Source organism: Spermophilus citellus (assembly GCF_964194105.1).
Source record: "Spermophilus citellus genome assembly, chromosome: 6".
Taxonomy (NCBI): domain Eukaryota; kingdom Metazoa; phylum Chordata; class Mammalia; order Rodentia; family Sciuridae; genus Spermophilus; species Spermophilus citellus.
Window position 1 is genome coordinate 20472511 of NC_138187.1, and position 12614 is coordinate 20485124.

The window sequence follows — 12614 nt, forward strand, 5'->3', positions numbered from 1 at the left end:
TGCCTCAGCCTTCTGAGTTGCTGGGATTACAGATGTGTGCCACTGCGCCTAGCCAGTAAGAATTTTTGAGACCACATTCATATAACCTTTACTGTGGTATATTGTTGTAACTGCTCTATTTGGGTATTAGTTGTTGATCTCTTATTGTGCCTAACTTGTAAACTAAAATCTAACTGATAAATCATAGCTATGTATTTATAGGGAAAAACAGTGTGTACAGCATTAGGTACACATTGATGGGGGATTGTCTTGGAACATATAACCTGAAGATAAGGGGGGACTACTGTAAAGTAACTACCCCAGGTCAATGCTGTGGGGCTGGCAAGGTACCTACGTGGAGGGTGAGCCCCAGGTCCCTTCCTCATTGTCCTCCCATGTGGCTCCCATTGTGAAGGTCCCCTCTTGTTCATAGAACTGCTCTACTCCTAGGCAGCAGGCAGGAAGTAAGCAAAGGGGAAGGACATGGACACGCGCTGCCTGCTAGAGCCACTTCCTGGAAGTAGCAGCACTCCTCTTCCACTTCCACCCCGCAGGCCTGAATTGGTCCTTGGTCACATCTAGCTTGATGACATACAGTACTGAATACTGCATCGCTCAGGGAATAATGACAAAAAAATCTGTACCTGTTTAGCACAGAGAGAATTTATTTCCCCTAATATTTGCACCCACTGTTGGTTGAATCTACAAGATGCAGTTTCACAGACCCAGAGAGCTGATGACTCTTTATTGAGGTTCTCTGTACTTCACTAAAAGCCATGAGTTCTGTTACTTTGGAAGGGAGAAGAATGGATGTGAGGGCATAAATAATGGATTCTGTCACAAGTATCTTAGTGGAGGGGTCACATGAGGACCAGAAAGATGGAAATCCTTAAGTATATACAAGTTTACTCCCATTTATTCTGTTGAGATTGAATACATAATTTTTATGTGCTCAAACTTACTAATGGATACAAAAATTCTGCAAAAAAAGATGGAGAGCTAGACTATACATGGATTATTTACATGCTATAAAATTCAAAGGAATGCCGCAGTCCAACAAAAACATTTTTAAGGAGTTGACATACTTTTGAAAAAATTATACCACATATCAGTGAAAGATTAATGGCTTTTTTTAGTAGACAAAACTGAGAAAAATGGCTCATTCTATGATAAAAAATAAAACTTGGTCTCACACACAAAGGTACATATCAAATAGTTTCAAGGTGATGTTTAATCTTTTCCAACCAGCAGAGCCTGGCATTAACTAGTGAGAGCCAGTGCTGGACCGCTCAGAACAGTGGCCAGCCAGGGCAGTGCCCAGGGTGTCCTAGCTGGACCAAGCCGAACTCTGCGGACTCAACATGAAAGGAAAACAAATGAGCTAACATAAGGAAACGAAAATATCTTAACTAATTTCAAATAAATCAAAAAGCAACAAACTTCAAAACAAAACAATGTGTCTACCTTAAAATTAAGAATGTCTATTCGGTGAAGGATCCCTAGATTCACAAAGTGCCATTCTGAGTTATTTGCAATTACCCAGAAATATATAAGGAACTCCTCAGAGTACACACACACAACACACAAAAAGGAAGTCCTGTGGGAAAAGGAGCCATTCCTAGAGCAGCCAGCGGGGCCGAGGGGTAGGCGACAAGATCCCCCAAATTACTGGTGATCCAATGGGAATACATTAAACGCTGTGCCCCTTGGGCCCACCAGGCTGGCAAAAATCAGACAGTTGGGCAGTACCAAGTGCTGGGGAGGATGAGGAGTAAGGAAGCCTCAAGTGGAAGGCCAGAGAGATTAGCCTGTGTGACCCGTAACCCCATCCTGGGTGTGTATGCTAGAGAAGTTTCACACGAGCGCAGAAGGGACACCGAAAAGGATGTTGATCGTGGCCTGGAATGTGGTGCCAGGAGGTGGTGGCACCCCGGTGTCCGCTACTTAAGGCAACGTGTGAGTGAAATGCGTCGATGCCCCTATGGGGTACCACGTGACAGATCTAGAATGAGCAGAGGCTACAGCTCCACACATACTGAGTGAAACCTATTGCACCACAATCTCACACAACAGTAAAAGCATATTCACTCCTGAACACCGTATCCTATAAGGACACAGTGATATTCAAAGATATAGAATAAACAAACAGGGTGCCGATGGGACAGGATGGTGGGAAGAAAGGCAGAAACGCCACAAAACCAGGATCCTTGCACAGGACTGTAATCCCAAAGTCCAAAACCAAATGGCTGTGTTCAGTTCTGCCTCAAGTGTGTGCACCAGGAAGTGTGTACCAGAAAGGGGGCTCTAAAGGGTCCTGGGGAGAGGAGATGCCGTGGCTGAGACCCTAGTACCTTCGTTCTTCAAGAGTGTTGCAGGGCTTAAGCTGCAGCCCAGACACCATTCTGGAGAACGTGCCACCAGCAAACTGCATTCCCAGCCCCCAAATGAGGATAAGGCCGCTGTTGGTCCTTGATGTGATCTAAGGCCCTGTGTCCCAGGCCTGGAAGCCCATAACCCAACCCTCATTTACTTCAAGTTACTCTTTGAATAAGAGCAACAGTTCATAGAACAGACATTTGGAGGAAGAGACAGGAGATGAAGGTGAGAGATGAGGGGGGAGACATCTTCTCCATGTCCTGGGGACTGCACAATTCAGCAGGACCTGTCATGCAGCCACAGGCCCCCCAGGGCAGCCACGACCACTACACAACTAACCAAGCAGCTAGGCTGGAGACCAGGGTCAACAGGAGATGGAGTCAAAGTTCACTCCTTGATTTTGCCTCAGCTTAAAGATAAGTTCTAACTCAGCTTCTGCTAACCCTGAGAGGGCAAAAAAGCTTTGTCCCCAAGTCCTGGAGGGGCCTCCAAACAGGGTTTCAGCCCCAGACCTCAATGAGGTCCCCGGATTCCATGCCCAGATCAGCCGGCAGCTCCTTGCCTGAAAGCTTTGTCCCATCGAAGAAGAAAGACAGCTTGTGTCCAGAGAGTCCCATGGCCTCCTCATAGTGTGACATGAGGGTCTTGAGAGGAGAATCCTGGAGAGGAAAACACAGATGTAAAGGAGGGGCCGGGAGACTGCGCGACGGTCAGCGAACCTGGCACAGGAGGACAAGCAGCCAAATCAGTGAGGGCAGAGCCCTGGAAGGGAAGGCGAGGGGACAAGCAGTCAGCACCGCCTGGTTCCCCTCTGGGCACTGGCACGAGTCCTCTGCTCCCTCTGGCCTCAGATTCCTCAAGAAGAGAGTGGGAGCCACAGAACCCAAGGGATAGGGTGTAAGCTCTGGGTTCGGCACGTCCTCCAGCCCCAGTCACCTCCCTTACAATAAGGAAGCAAGACCACAAGGAAGCCCGGACTCTGAGGTGAGAAGGGTCTGGCTGGGGCCTGGCTCTCCCACTTACTGGATGCGTGATGTTAGACAAGTGTTATGGGCTAGGGCACCTATATAATTTATATCCTTAAACCATGATCCCAGCAACTTGGGAGGATCACAAGTTTGAGGCCAGCCTCAGCAACCTAGCAAGACCCTGTCTCAAAATAAACTTTTTTTTTTTGTTGTTTTTAATATGTCCTTACAAGGAAAACAGGGACATAGACACATCAGGAGACCACATGTGAGCACAGAGGCAGCTGCAGCCGGGAACTCTGGCCACCACCAGAACCAGAAGGAGGCAAGGAAGGGCTCACCACATCCAGCTGACCTCTGATTTCAGACTTCCAATCTTCCCAAGTGTAAAAGAAGGTTTCTATTGAGTTAAGCTACTGGGTTCTGGTACTGTAGTGCTCCATTCTTCAGGGGGAAGGTGAGCCAAGACCCCTCGTGGATGCTTAAAACCATGGATGGTACCAGACCCTATGCATACACTCTTATAAGGTTTCCTTATAAATTAGGCATAGGAAGAAATCAACAATAATAAAATTAGAACAATTTTAACAATATACTGTACATTGTAATACAAGTTATACGACTGTGGTCTGTCTCAAGATACCTTCTGTAGGGCCGGGGTTCTGGCTCAGGGGTGGAGCGCTTGCCTAGCACATGTGAGGCACTGGATTCGATCCTCAGCACCACATAAAAATAAATAAATAAAATAAAGGCATCGTGTCCATCTACAACTAAATACATACATATATACACACACACACACATATATATACACACACACTTATACACACACACACTTATACACACACACACACACACACACACACACACACACACACACACACACATATATATAAATATATAGTTGGGCGCAATGGCGCACGCCTATAATACCAGTGGCTCAGGAGGTGAGGTAGGAGGATAAAGAGTTCAAACCAGCCTCAGCAAAAGCGAGGCATTAAATCAACTCATTGAGACCCAGTCTATAAATAAAATACAAAATAGGGCTGGGGGGGAGGGGAGGGGGGATAGTAGAGGATAGGAAAGGTAGCAGAATACAACAGACACGAGTATGGCAATATGTAACGGAAGTGTAACTGATGTGATTCTGCAATCTGTATACGGGGTAAAAATGGGAGTTTATAACCCACTTGAATCAAAGTGTGAAATATGATATATCAAGAACTATGTAATGTTTTGAACAACCAACAATAAAAAAAAATTTTTAAAAAATAGGGCTGGGGATATACATATATATCTTCTGTTCATTTGCTCAGACACCTGTGCATAGTTTCTTTTTTTTTTTTTTAAAGAGAGAGTGAGAGAGGAGAGAGAGAGAGAGAGAGAGAGAGAGAGAGAATTTTTAATATTTATTTTTTAGTTCTCGGCGGACACAACATCTTTGTTGGTATGTGGTGCTGAGGATCGAACCCGGGCCGCACGCATGCCAGGCGAGCACGCTACCGCTTGAGCCACATCCCCAGCACGCATAGTTTCTTTCTGAGTTAAGTTTCTTTTTGAGTCTGATAACCCAGGCGTGTACCATTGTGCCCAACTATATATTTATATATGTGTGTATGTGTGTGTGTATATTTAGTTGTAGATGGACACAATGCCTTTATTTTATTTACTTATATCTTTTCACTTTATAAAGGATGCCCCTTACAGATTTTCTTTGGCATATCCAAATTGCCAGCATCACAACTCTTATTTGGGGGCCATTATTAAGTAAAATAAGGATTATTTGAACACAAGTGTTGTAATATCACAGCAGTAAATCTGATAGCCCAGGTAGCTACTAAGCAGCAGCTAGTGTACACAGTAGGGTTCAGTGGAGAAGGTCCATCCAGCAGGATAGAGTGGGATGACAAAGGACGGTGCATGATTTTATTTCACTATTCAGAATTGTACACAATCTAAAGCCTATGAATTGTTTATTTCTGGACATTTCCACTTAATATTTTCAGAGCACAGTTCCATGGGTAACTGAAACCTAAGAACGTAAACCCCAGATCAGCGGGGACTACCTGTATCTTGAAACAGCTGCCATAAGAACTGATACAGCAAGTTCCTCCACCCCCAGTTCTGAGTTTCTTATTTGTTAAGTGAAGTCCACAACAGGACTTTCCCAGGTAAGGCTTTCCAGGTCACACTGTAGTGATATAATACCTGAGCAGACAGCAATCATCCCCAGCACAGACACTGGCACTTACAAGTGGTAGAGTATCTGCTTAATGCCCTCAGGGCCTGGGTTCCATCCCTCGGTACCACCAAAAAAAAGTGGCTTTAATTATTTTTCTGTTGGGTTGTTTTTTATTAGTCACTGTCCAAAGATCATGTCTGGGGCTGGGGATGTGGCTCAGGCGGTAGCGCGCTCGCCTGGCATGCGTGCGGCCCGGGTTCGATTCTCAGCACCACATACCAACAAAGATGTTGTGTCCGCCGAGAACTAAAAAATAAATATTAAAAATTCTCTCTCTCTCTCTCTCTCTCTCTCTCTCTCTCTCCCTCTCTCACTCTATCTTTAAAAAAAAAAAAAAAAAAACTTGAAATGAAAAAAAAAAAAACAAACAACAAAAAAAAAAAAAAACAAAGATCATGTCTGTTTTGACTGGAAGGAGTCAGGAGACTGAGGGGACATACAGACTAGAACAGAGGTTCCCAACAGAAGAGGGAGGGAAGTTGAACCTGGGCTTTCCCCACCTCCTAGGCCAGGCGTGTGCCCAATATGGAGGGTAGTGTCCTCAGTGAGTCAGGGTTAGGAGGAGTCCATTCCTGCCAACTGACAGAGAGATAGTAAAGGAAGGGGAGGGTGTGGACAGCCATTTCTTTCCCACTCACCTGAGACAACGAGATCTCCAGCATCTGGTGTTTCTCTTTCCCCTGCACCCTGAGACGGAGCTGCTGGGATGTCTCTGTGGCCTCTGAAGAACTTGCTAGCACCACACAGTCTGTGGGAGGCAGAATCAGGAAGCCAGGCCTAAGTAGGGGGTTGGAAGTGCAACCCGCTCTGGACCTGTCCCCATTCTCTCCTTCCATGGCAAAATTTCCTCAAGCCAGGTGTGGCTGTACGTGCATTAGACCCCAGCGCCCAGGAGGCTAGGGCAAGAGGATTGCAAGTAGGAGGCCAGCCTTAGCAACTCAGAGAGACCCTGTCTCAAAATTTAAAAAATAAAACTAAGAAGGGGGACAAGAAGCCAAAGAGCCCTTTCTGTGTTCACATTCCCCGCTCTACCCCCACCCTATCCTCACCGCCCCAAACACAAGGCTCTGGTCTCATGCAGCTTTCTGAGGACGCAGCTCAGTGGCAGAGTACCCAGGGCTCAACCCCTAGTACTGCACAAAATAAAGAGCCTCCTTGAGGCCCCACCTCCTTCCACTCACCAATGATGTCAGCCACTCCAAGCTTTAGAGTCCTGGGGGTGGCCGTAGGGGACAGTTCTGTCTCTCCAAAGAGCAAAAGAATCCTGCTTGGGGACACCCTGAGACGGGTGGCCATGTGGTCCACCACACTCTGAAGGGGCTCCGACTAAGAAGGGGAAAAAGAAGCAAAGGAGCCCTTCCCACCTTCCAGTTCCCCGCCCCGCCCCGCCCCCACCCCACGCCCACCGTCCCCACCACAAGTTTCTGGCCTGAGCTACTTGCTGAACTCCTCAGCCGTGAGTCTCACCATATTTACCTGGCAAGTACAGAACAAGGTCATGTCAGAAAGAGGTTCACGTGAGCAGCCCAAAGAAATGAAGCAGCCATGGCATAGGAGAAAAAAGGGAACAGCGGGGATTACAACAGGGAAAGGCATGTCCCCTCAAAATGGCCATTTCAGCTGACTGTCACCGGGTAGAAGAGGGACAGTTGATTACACCTTCCTTTTTTTTTTTTAGTACTGGTGATTGAACCCAGGGGTGTGTAACCACTGAGCCACATCCCCAGACCCTTTTTATGTTTAATTTAGACACAGGGTCTCACTGAGTTACTTAGCACCTTGCTAAATTGCTGAGGCTGGCTTTGAACTCACAATCCTCCTGCCTCAGCCTTCCTAATTCTGGGATTATGGCATCACAGATATTTGCAACCAAGCCCAACATACCTATTTTTAAAAGAAGCCAGAAATCTGGACTTTTGCCTGAGATTACCTGTAGTAACCCAAAGGTTGGCAACAAACTTTTTTTTTTCTTTTGTGGTACTGGGACCAAACCCAGGGATTGCAGGTGCAAGGCAAGCACCCTACACTGACACTCCCACCCCTCACAGATCTTTAAACCCCACAGAGCAAAGAGAGCAGAGGCTGTGTTCTGACGGGGTCCTGGGCTGCCTGCTGCAGCCTGGCCTGGCTGCTCTGAGCCACGCACGGGGGGCACTCAGCGAGTGCTCGGTTCTGCCATCATTCTTAGTGTTGAACTGGGGCCATCCCCACCCAACTATCTGCCTTTTCCAGGAAGCTGGAGGGGCTCAGGATGACTGAGTGACATCTGCTGTGCCCAGTGCAGTGAGAACAAGCACAGAGGAGCACAGAGCCCTGGGGAGGAAAAAGCAAGATGGATGAGGAGAAAACACTTTGTAGGAGAGATGACACGGCAAGATCATTGTACTGTCATGTGTAACTAATTAAAACAAATTAAAAAAAAAATAAAAAAAGAAGATATGAGGCTTCTGTGGAGCCTTGAGAAATGGGCAGGAAGTTCGCCAGAGGGAGAGTAAGGAAAAGCTACAGAGAGGATGCCAGACACGCAGGGGAGAGTAGAAGGCACCTCTGCAGAGCAGGATGGGAAGAGGAAGGCGCAGTCCCTGCTGCCAGAACCCGCCTGCAGGCATCATCTCCTCAAAGCAGCTCTTGGTCCTCCTCCTGTGGCCCTCAGGCACTTACCATTCTGATGGGCAATCTGATTAGGTCAGCCCGGCACCGGATTTTGAGTGGGAAGAGCCGGGGATTCTCTGGGAGCATGGGCCCCTCCACTATGACCACCTCCTCGTCTTGGCTCTGGCGGCCTTGGCCCTGGTGCTGCTTGGGGCTCAGAGAAGATCGGAGATCTTGGAGGCGCTTGTTCACTTCCCTGGGTGCAACAGGACTCTGGGTCAGCTGAGGTCAGCCACCCTCCCAAACTGTCCTCCTTCACCCCATCCAGAGCCCCATGCCCCCGACACCTCAGTTTCTGGAGTGCCCGAGTATGCTTTCTGCTTTTTGTCCTTGGTGGAGGTGGGGGCAGAGGAGAGGTGTCCCGAGCCCTGTAGAAAGAAGAGAGGGACAGGATGAGGCAAAGGAGAGACTCCAGCCCCCACTTCTCTTCCTGGGCTGTGGATCCCCAAGAACCTGAGGGGAGCTGGAGAATCAAAAGAAAGCACTTTCTAGTAATTTCTATTTTACTGGAAGACAGGGGTAGGTAAGGGACAGGGAACAAGACATCAATTTTATATTTACAAGACCTAAATATGAAAGGAAGAAAATGTCTCACTTGAAGATAAGTCACTTCCCAGGTTAATGTCCAATAATCTATAACAGATATAGGCAGTGACTACTCTTCCTCTACTCAACAACTCTCACACAGGTACCACGACTTTCCCTCTTAACAGAAGAGGACAGAGAAGCAGAGAAGACGGCAGACAGGCACCTGGTAGAATGTGAGCACACGCTCCCCCTGCATTACCCCACCTCAGACTCCACTTCCATGGCTGAAAGGTTCTGGGGGGCGTCTCCTCTTCAACCAGGAGGTTGATTCCCCACCTGGCTCTCAACACCCCTTCCATCCCTTCTCCTTTCCCTTTCAGGAGCCACCAAAGGTCCTGCCTGCCTCACTAACCTAACTCCCTTCCTGTCCCCGGGGCCCAAGAGCCCAGCTCCACTCACTCAAACACCTTCTTTTTCTTCTCTTCTTTCTCATCCTTACTCCTCAGCTTCTTCTTCCAGGGAGAGTCTGGACGTGGGGGATCCTCAGGGTGGGGACTGCTAGCATCTGCCACATCTGCCTCTGGGAGCAGAGGAGAAAGTGGAGAGGGTTGGCCAGGGGGTGGGGGGCTACTAAGAAGAAACAAGTCAAAGACTTTGAGAGAGGCCCAAGGGCTGGGGTGTGGCTCAGGGGGAGAGCACCTGCCTGGCATGTTCCAGGCCCTAACATCGTAACAAACTAAAAAGAAAGGAGACTGGAACCCCGTTAAGTCACCATTTTTAACTTATATTTCTAATAAAAAGAAAACAAATATTATTCTAAAACACAGAATTTTTTCCCATTTGCTCAATGCCAATAAATTTTAACATAAAACATCAAAATAAATGCTGTTGGGCTGGGGTGTAGCTCAGCGATAGAGTGCTTGCCTAGCGTACACAAGGCCCTGGTTTCTTTTCCCAGTACCACAAAATAAGTACTGCACAAATGAAACAATAATGAACTCTAGATCAGGAGTTCTCAACAAGGGGCAATTTTGCCTCCCAGGGGACATGTGACAATGTCTGGAGAAATTCTGCCGTCACAATGTGGACAGGAAGGGGGTTATGATGTGGTAGTGAACAGAAGTCAGTTCCTATAGTACACTGGACAGCCTTCCTACAAAAAGAACTTTGCAGTCCAAAATATCAGTAACGCTGAGGTTGAACAATTCTGTCCTATCTAAACAAGGCAGCTGTCACAGGCATGAAATCTTGTATTTCTAACAAACTCCCAGGGGATGCCCAACTGTTGGGCCCACATTTTGAATGGCAAGGATGGAGGTACCTTCTGATAGTACTTCTACTTTCCAGGTACTGTTCTAAACTATATACATTGCCAAGAAACAGCTCTCTATATATTCCCTTAAAATAATTCTCACCAAAATCATTTTAACATAGATCCAATATTATCCCCCTTTTCCTAATGAGAAAATTAAAGCATTAAGAGGTTAAATAACTTGCCCGTGGTCACACAGTTATTGAGAGTTAGGGCTGGGACTTGAAGCCAAGCCAAATCAGTATTTGGTACCCTTTCATGGTACCAAAGTCTTGGTCAAGGTCTGCATTTGCAGATGGGATCACTTCCTTATTAGACTTGATTCCTATTCACTGTCCTTGGGTGGTTTGCAAAAATCACACAGGACTGGGGGAGGATAAAGGCTGTGCAACCCTGATAAGAGTCAAAGAACATCCTTCTGGCTCCAGGGTGTTCCCATGGACTTGGTGCAGTTGTAACAAGATATCACAAATTCTAAACACTCCCCTTCCCCTGCCCCCACTAGGATCACAGAATCAGAATGTCTGGGGGTGCCACCCGAAAATCTATATTAATACACTCTTCTGTCTATTAAGAGTCAGGAAGGGGCTGGGGCTGGGGCTGGGGCTGGGGCTGAGCGGTAGAGCGCTCGCCTAGCATAAGTAAGGTCCTGGGTTCGATCCTCAGCACCACATAAAAATAAATGAACAAAATAAATATATTTTAAAAAAAGAGTCAGGAAAAGGGTGGTTGGACAGCACTTCTAAGTTGGCTCCAGTGCTTTCTAGTTAACAATCCAGCTCCTTCCAGGACTGGAGTCTTTTAATAGGTAGAATGTAGGAGAGTCCCCTCTCCCATGTCCTTTCCTTGAGTCTCAAAAGACAATTAGGGTTGGGAATGTGGCTCCCAGATGGAGTACAAGCACAGTCCCTAGGCTGGATTCCAAAACCACAGTAGAGAGAGATAACTGGATGTAAACCCCAGAAAGTCTCCTTGGGGAAGCCCATGCTCCCTTACCTTCCTCAGCCCCTTCAGGGCAGAGTTTCAGGAGGGACACATGATCTGGGATGAGGTGGAGGCTGCTTTTCACCTGTAAAGACAAAAAAGGGAGGATCAGTCCCAAGTTCTCCACCTCCCAAAAGGGAACATGAAGGATGATTCTTCTGGCACCCAATTCCTATGTCCTCCCTAAGGATGAGGATACTATGGCCCACTCTAGGCAACTCAGAGGAGTCCAGCTTCTCCAGAATCCCATTTTTCTTGTTTTCCAGTGCTGGGGTTTCAATCTAGGGCCACATGCATGCTAGGCAAGCGTTCTACCACTGAGCCATATCCCCAGCTCCCCCAGGATCCAAAATTGTAGTACCAAGCCCCTTTCCCCAAGGCACTCTGAAGATGGAGCGATAGTTCTTTTAACCAGGTGTTTAGCTATTCCTCTACCCTAGACTACTAGTGAACCCCAGCCCTCTCGCTCAACCTACCACCTGGGGACCCTGGCCTCCTGGAGCGAGCCCCCCAGTCCTTCTGAATCCCTCCCTATGAACCCCAGCTCCCTGGCTTCCTTAGCAATGGACTCCAGTCTCAAAGTTCAACATGCCCCAAATCCCAGTCCCTCTGCCTCCCTATGCCCAAGACAACAGAGCCCCATATTTGCAACATACCCAAGTCCCTTCACTTCCCCAATCTGCAGGTGCCCCAGGAGCCTCGCGTCTCTCCGCTTCCGACACCCGAGCCCCGGTTTCTGTTTAGCCCGGCAAGGCCACCCCCAGCCCCCAGTCCCCGCACACCCGAAACACAGCCCTCCTGCAGGCCCCCGCCCTTCGCCCCCGGCGCTAGCCCTCCCGAGAACCTGGCTGCACCTTCCCGGAGTACACCGGAACCACCGGCGCCTCCCCCGGATCCAGCAGCAGCCGCCGCCGCCGCCGGACCAGAGTCCGCTGGGCTCCCGCAGGCCGCGCGTCGGCGCCTTCACTGTCACTGTCGCTGTCGGCCCGGGGTGTGGCCGGCACTGGGGACTCCGGAGACGGGACCACAATCGGGGACGAGACAGCTGGCTCCGCAGCACCGCGCGCAGTCGCGACCTCCACGAAATCCTCGTCGCTGTCGCTGACCAAGTCCACCAGCACTGTGTCCGGAGTGCGCCGAGCTGGAGACCGCTGGGCCCGAGGACGCCGGCCCCGACCGCCCCGGACTCCCCGAGCCCCTCGGCCAACACCGCCGCCTCGGGGCCTTCGACCCCGTCTCCTCGCCGGTTCCGCCATGGCACACGCCCGCCTTCACTCTGGGCCGCCCCCTCCAGCAACTTACGCCTTTTACTGGGCGAACAGCCCGCTGGCCAGCATCCCTCTCCGCACGCACGCTCTGGGCCCGCCCCCTGCCACTTCATTGGTCAACTCACCCGTCCATCACGCACCCACCACTGAAACGAAGGCGCCAAAGATTCCAATCCCCTCGGTGCAATCAGCGAAGGTTTCGATTGCGTCCAGCTCCCCCATTGGCCGGGCTTCTTCCCTTCAGACGAGCCTTTCCCCGGACCCGCCACGGAAGAGACCCGTCTTCTCGGTGGCGGAGGCGCGGG

At 49.0% G+C, this 12614-nt stretch overlaps 1 protein-coding gene across 1 annotated transcript; it reads right to left on the reverse strand.

Moving 5' to 3' along the window:
• Window positions 1–877: 877 nt before the first annotated feature.
• Window positions 878–12380, reverse strand: NFATC2IP (nuclear factor of activated T cells 2 interacting protein). The gene is made up of 8 exons (XM_081299606.1): window positions 11896–12380; window positions 11054–11126; window positions 9205–9325; window positions 8505–8585; window positions 8227–8413; window positions 6747–6891; window positions 6204–6313; window positions 878–3014 (listed from the first exon to the last, which is right to left on the reverse strand). The coding sequence occupies exons 1-8, from the start codon at window positions 12295–12297 to the stop codon at window positions 2856–2858; spliced, it is 1278 nt and encodes a 425-aa protein (XP_081155732.1). The 5' UTR covers window positions 12298–12380; the 3' UTR covers window positions 878–2855.
• Window positions 12381–12614: the final 234 nt, after the last annotated feature.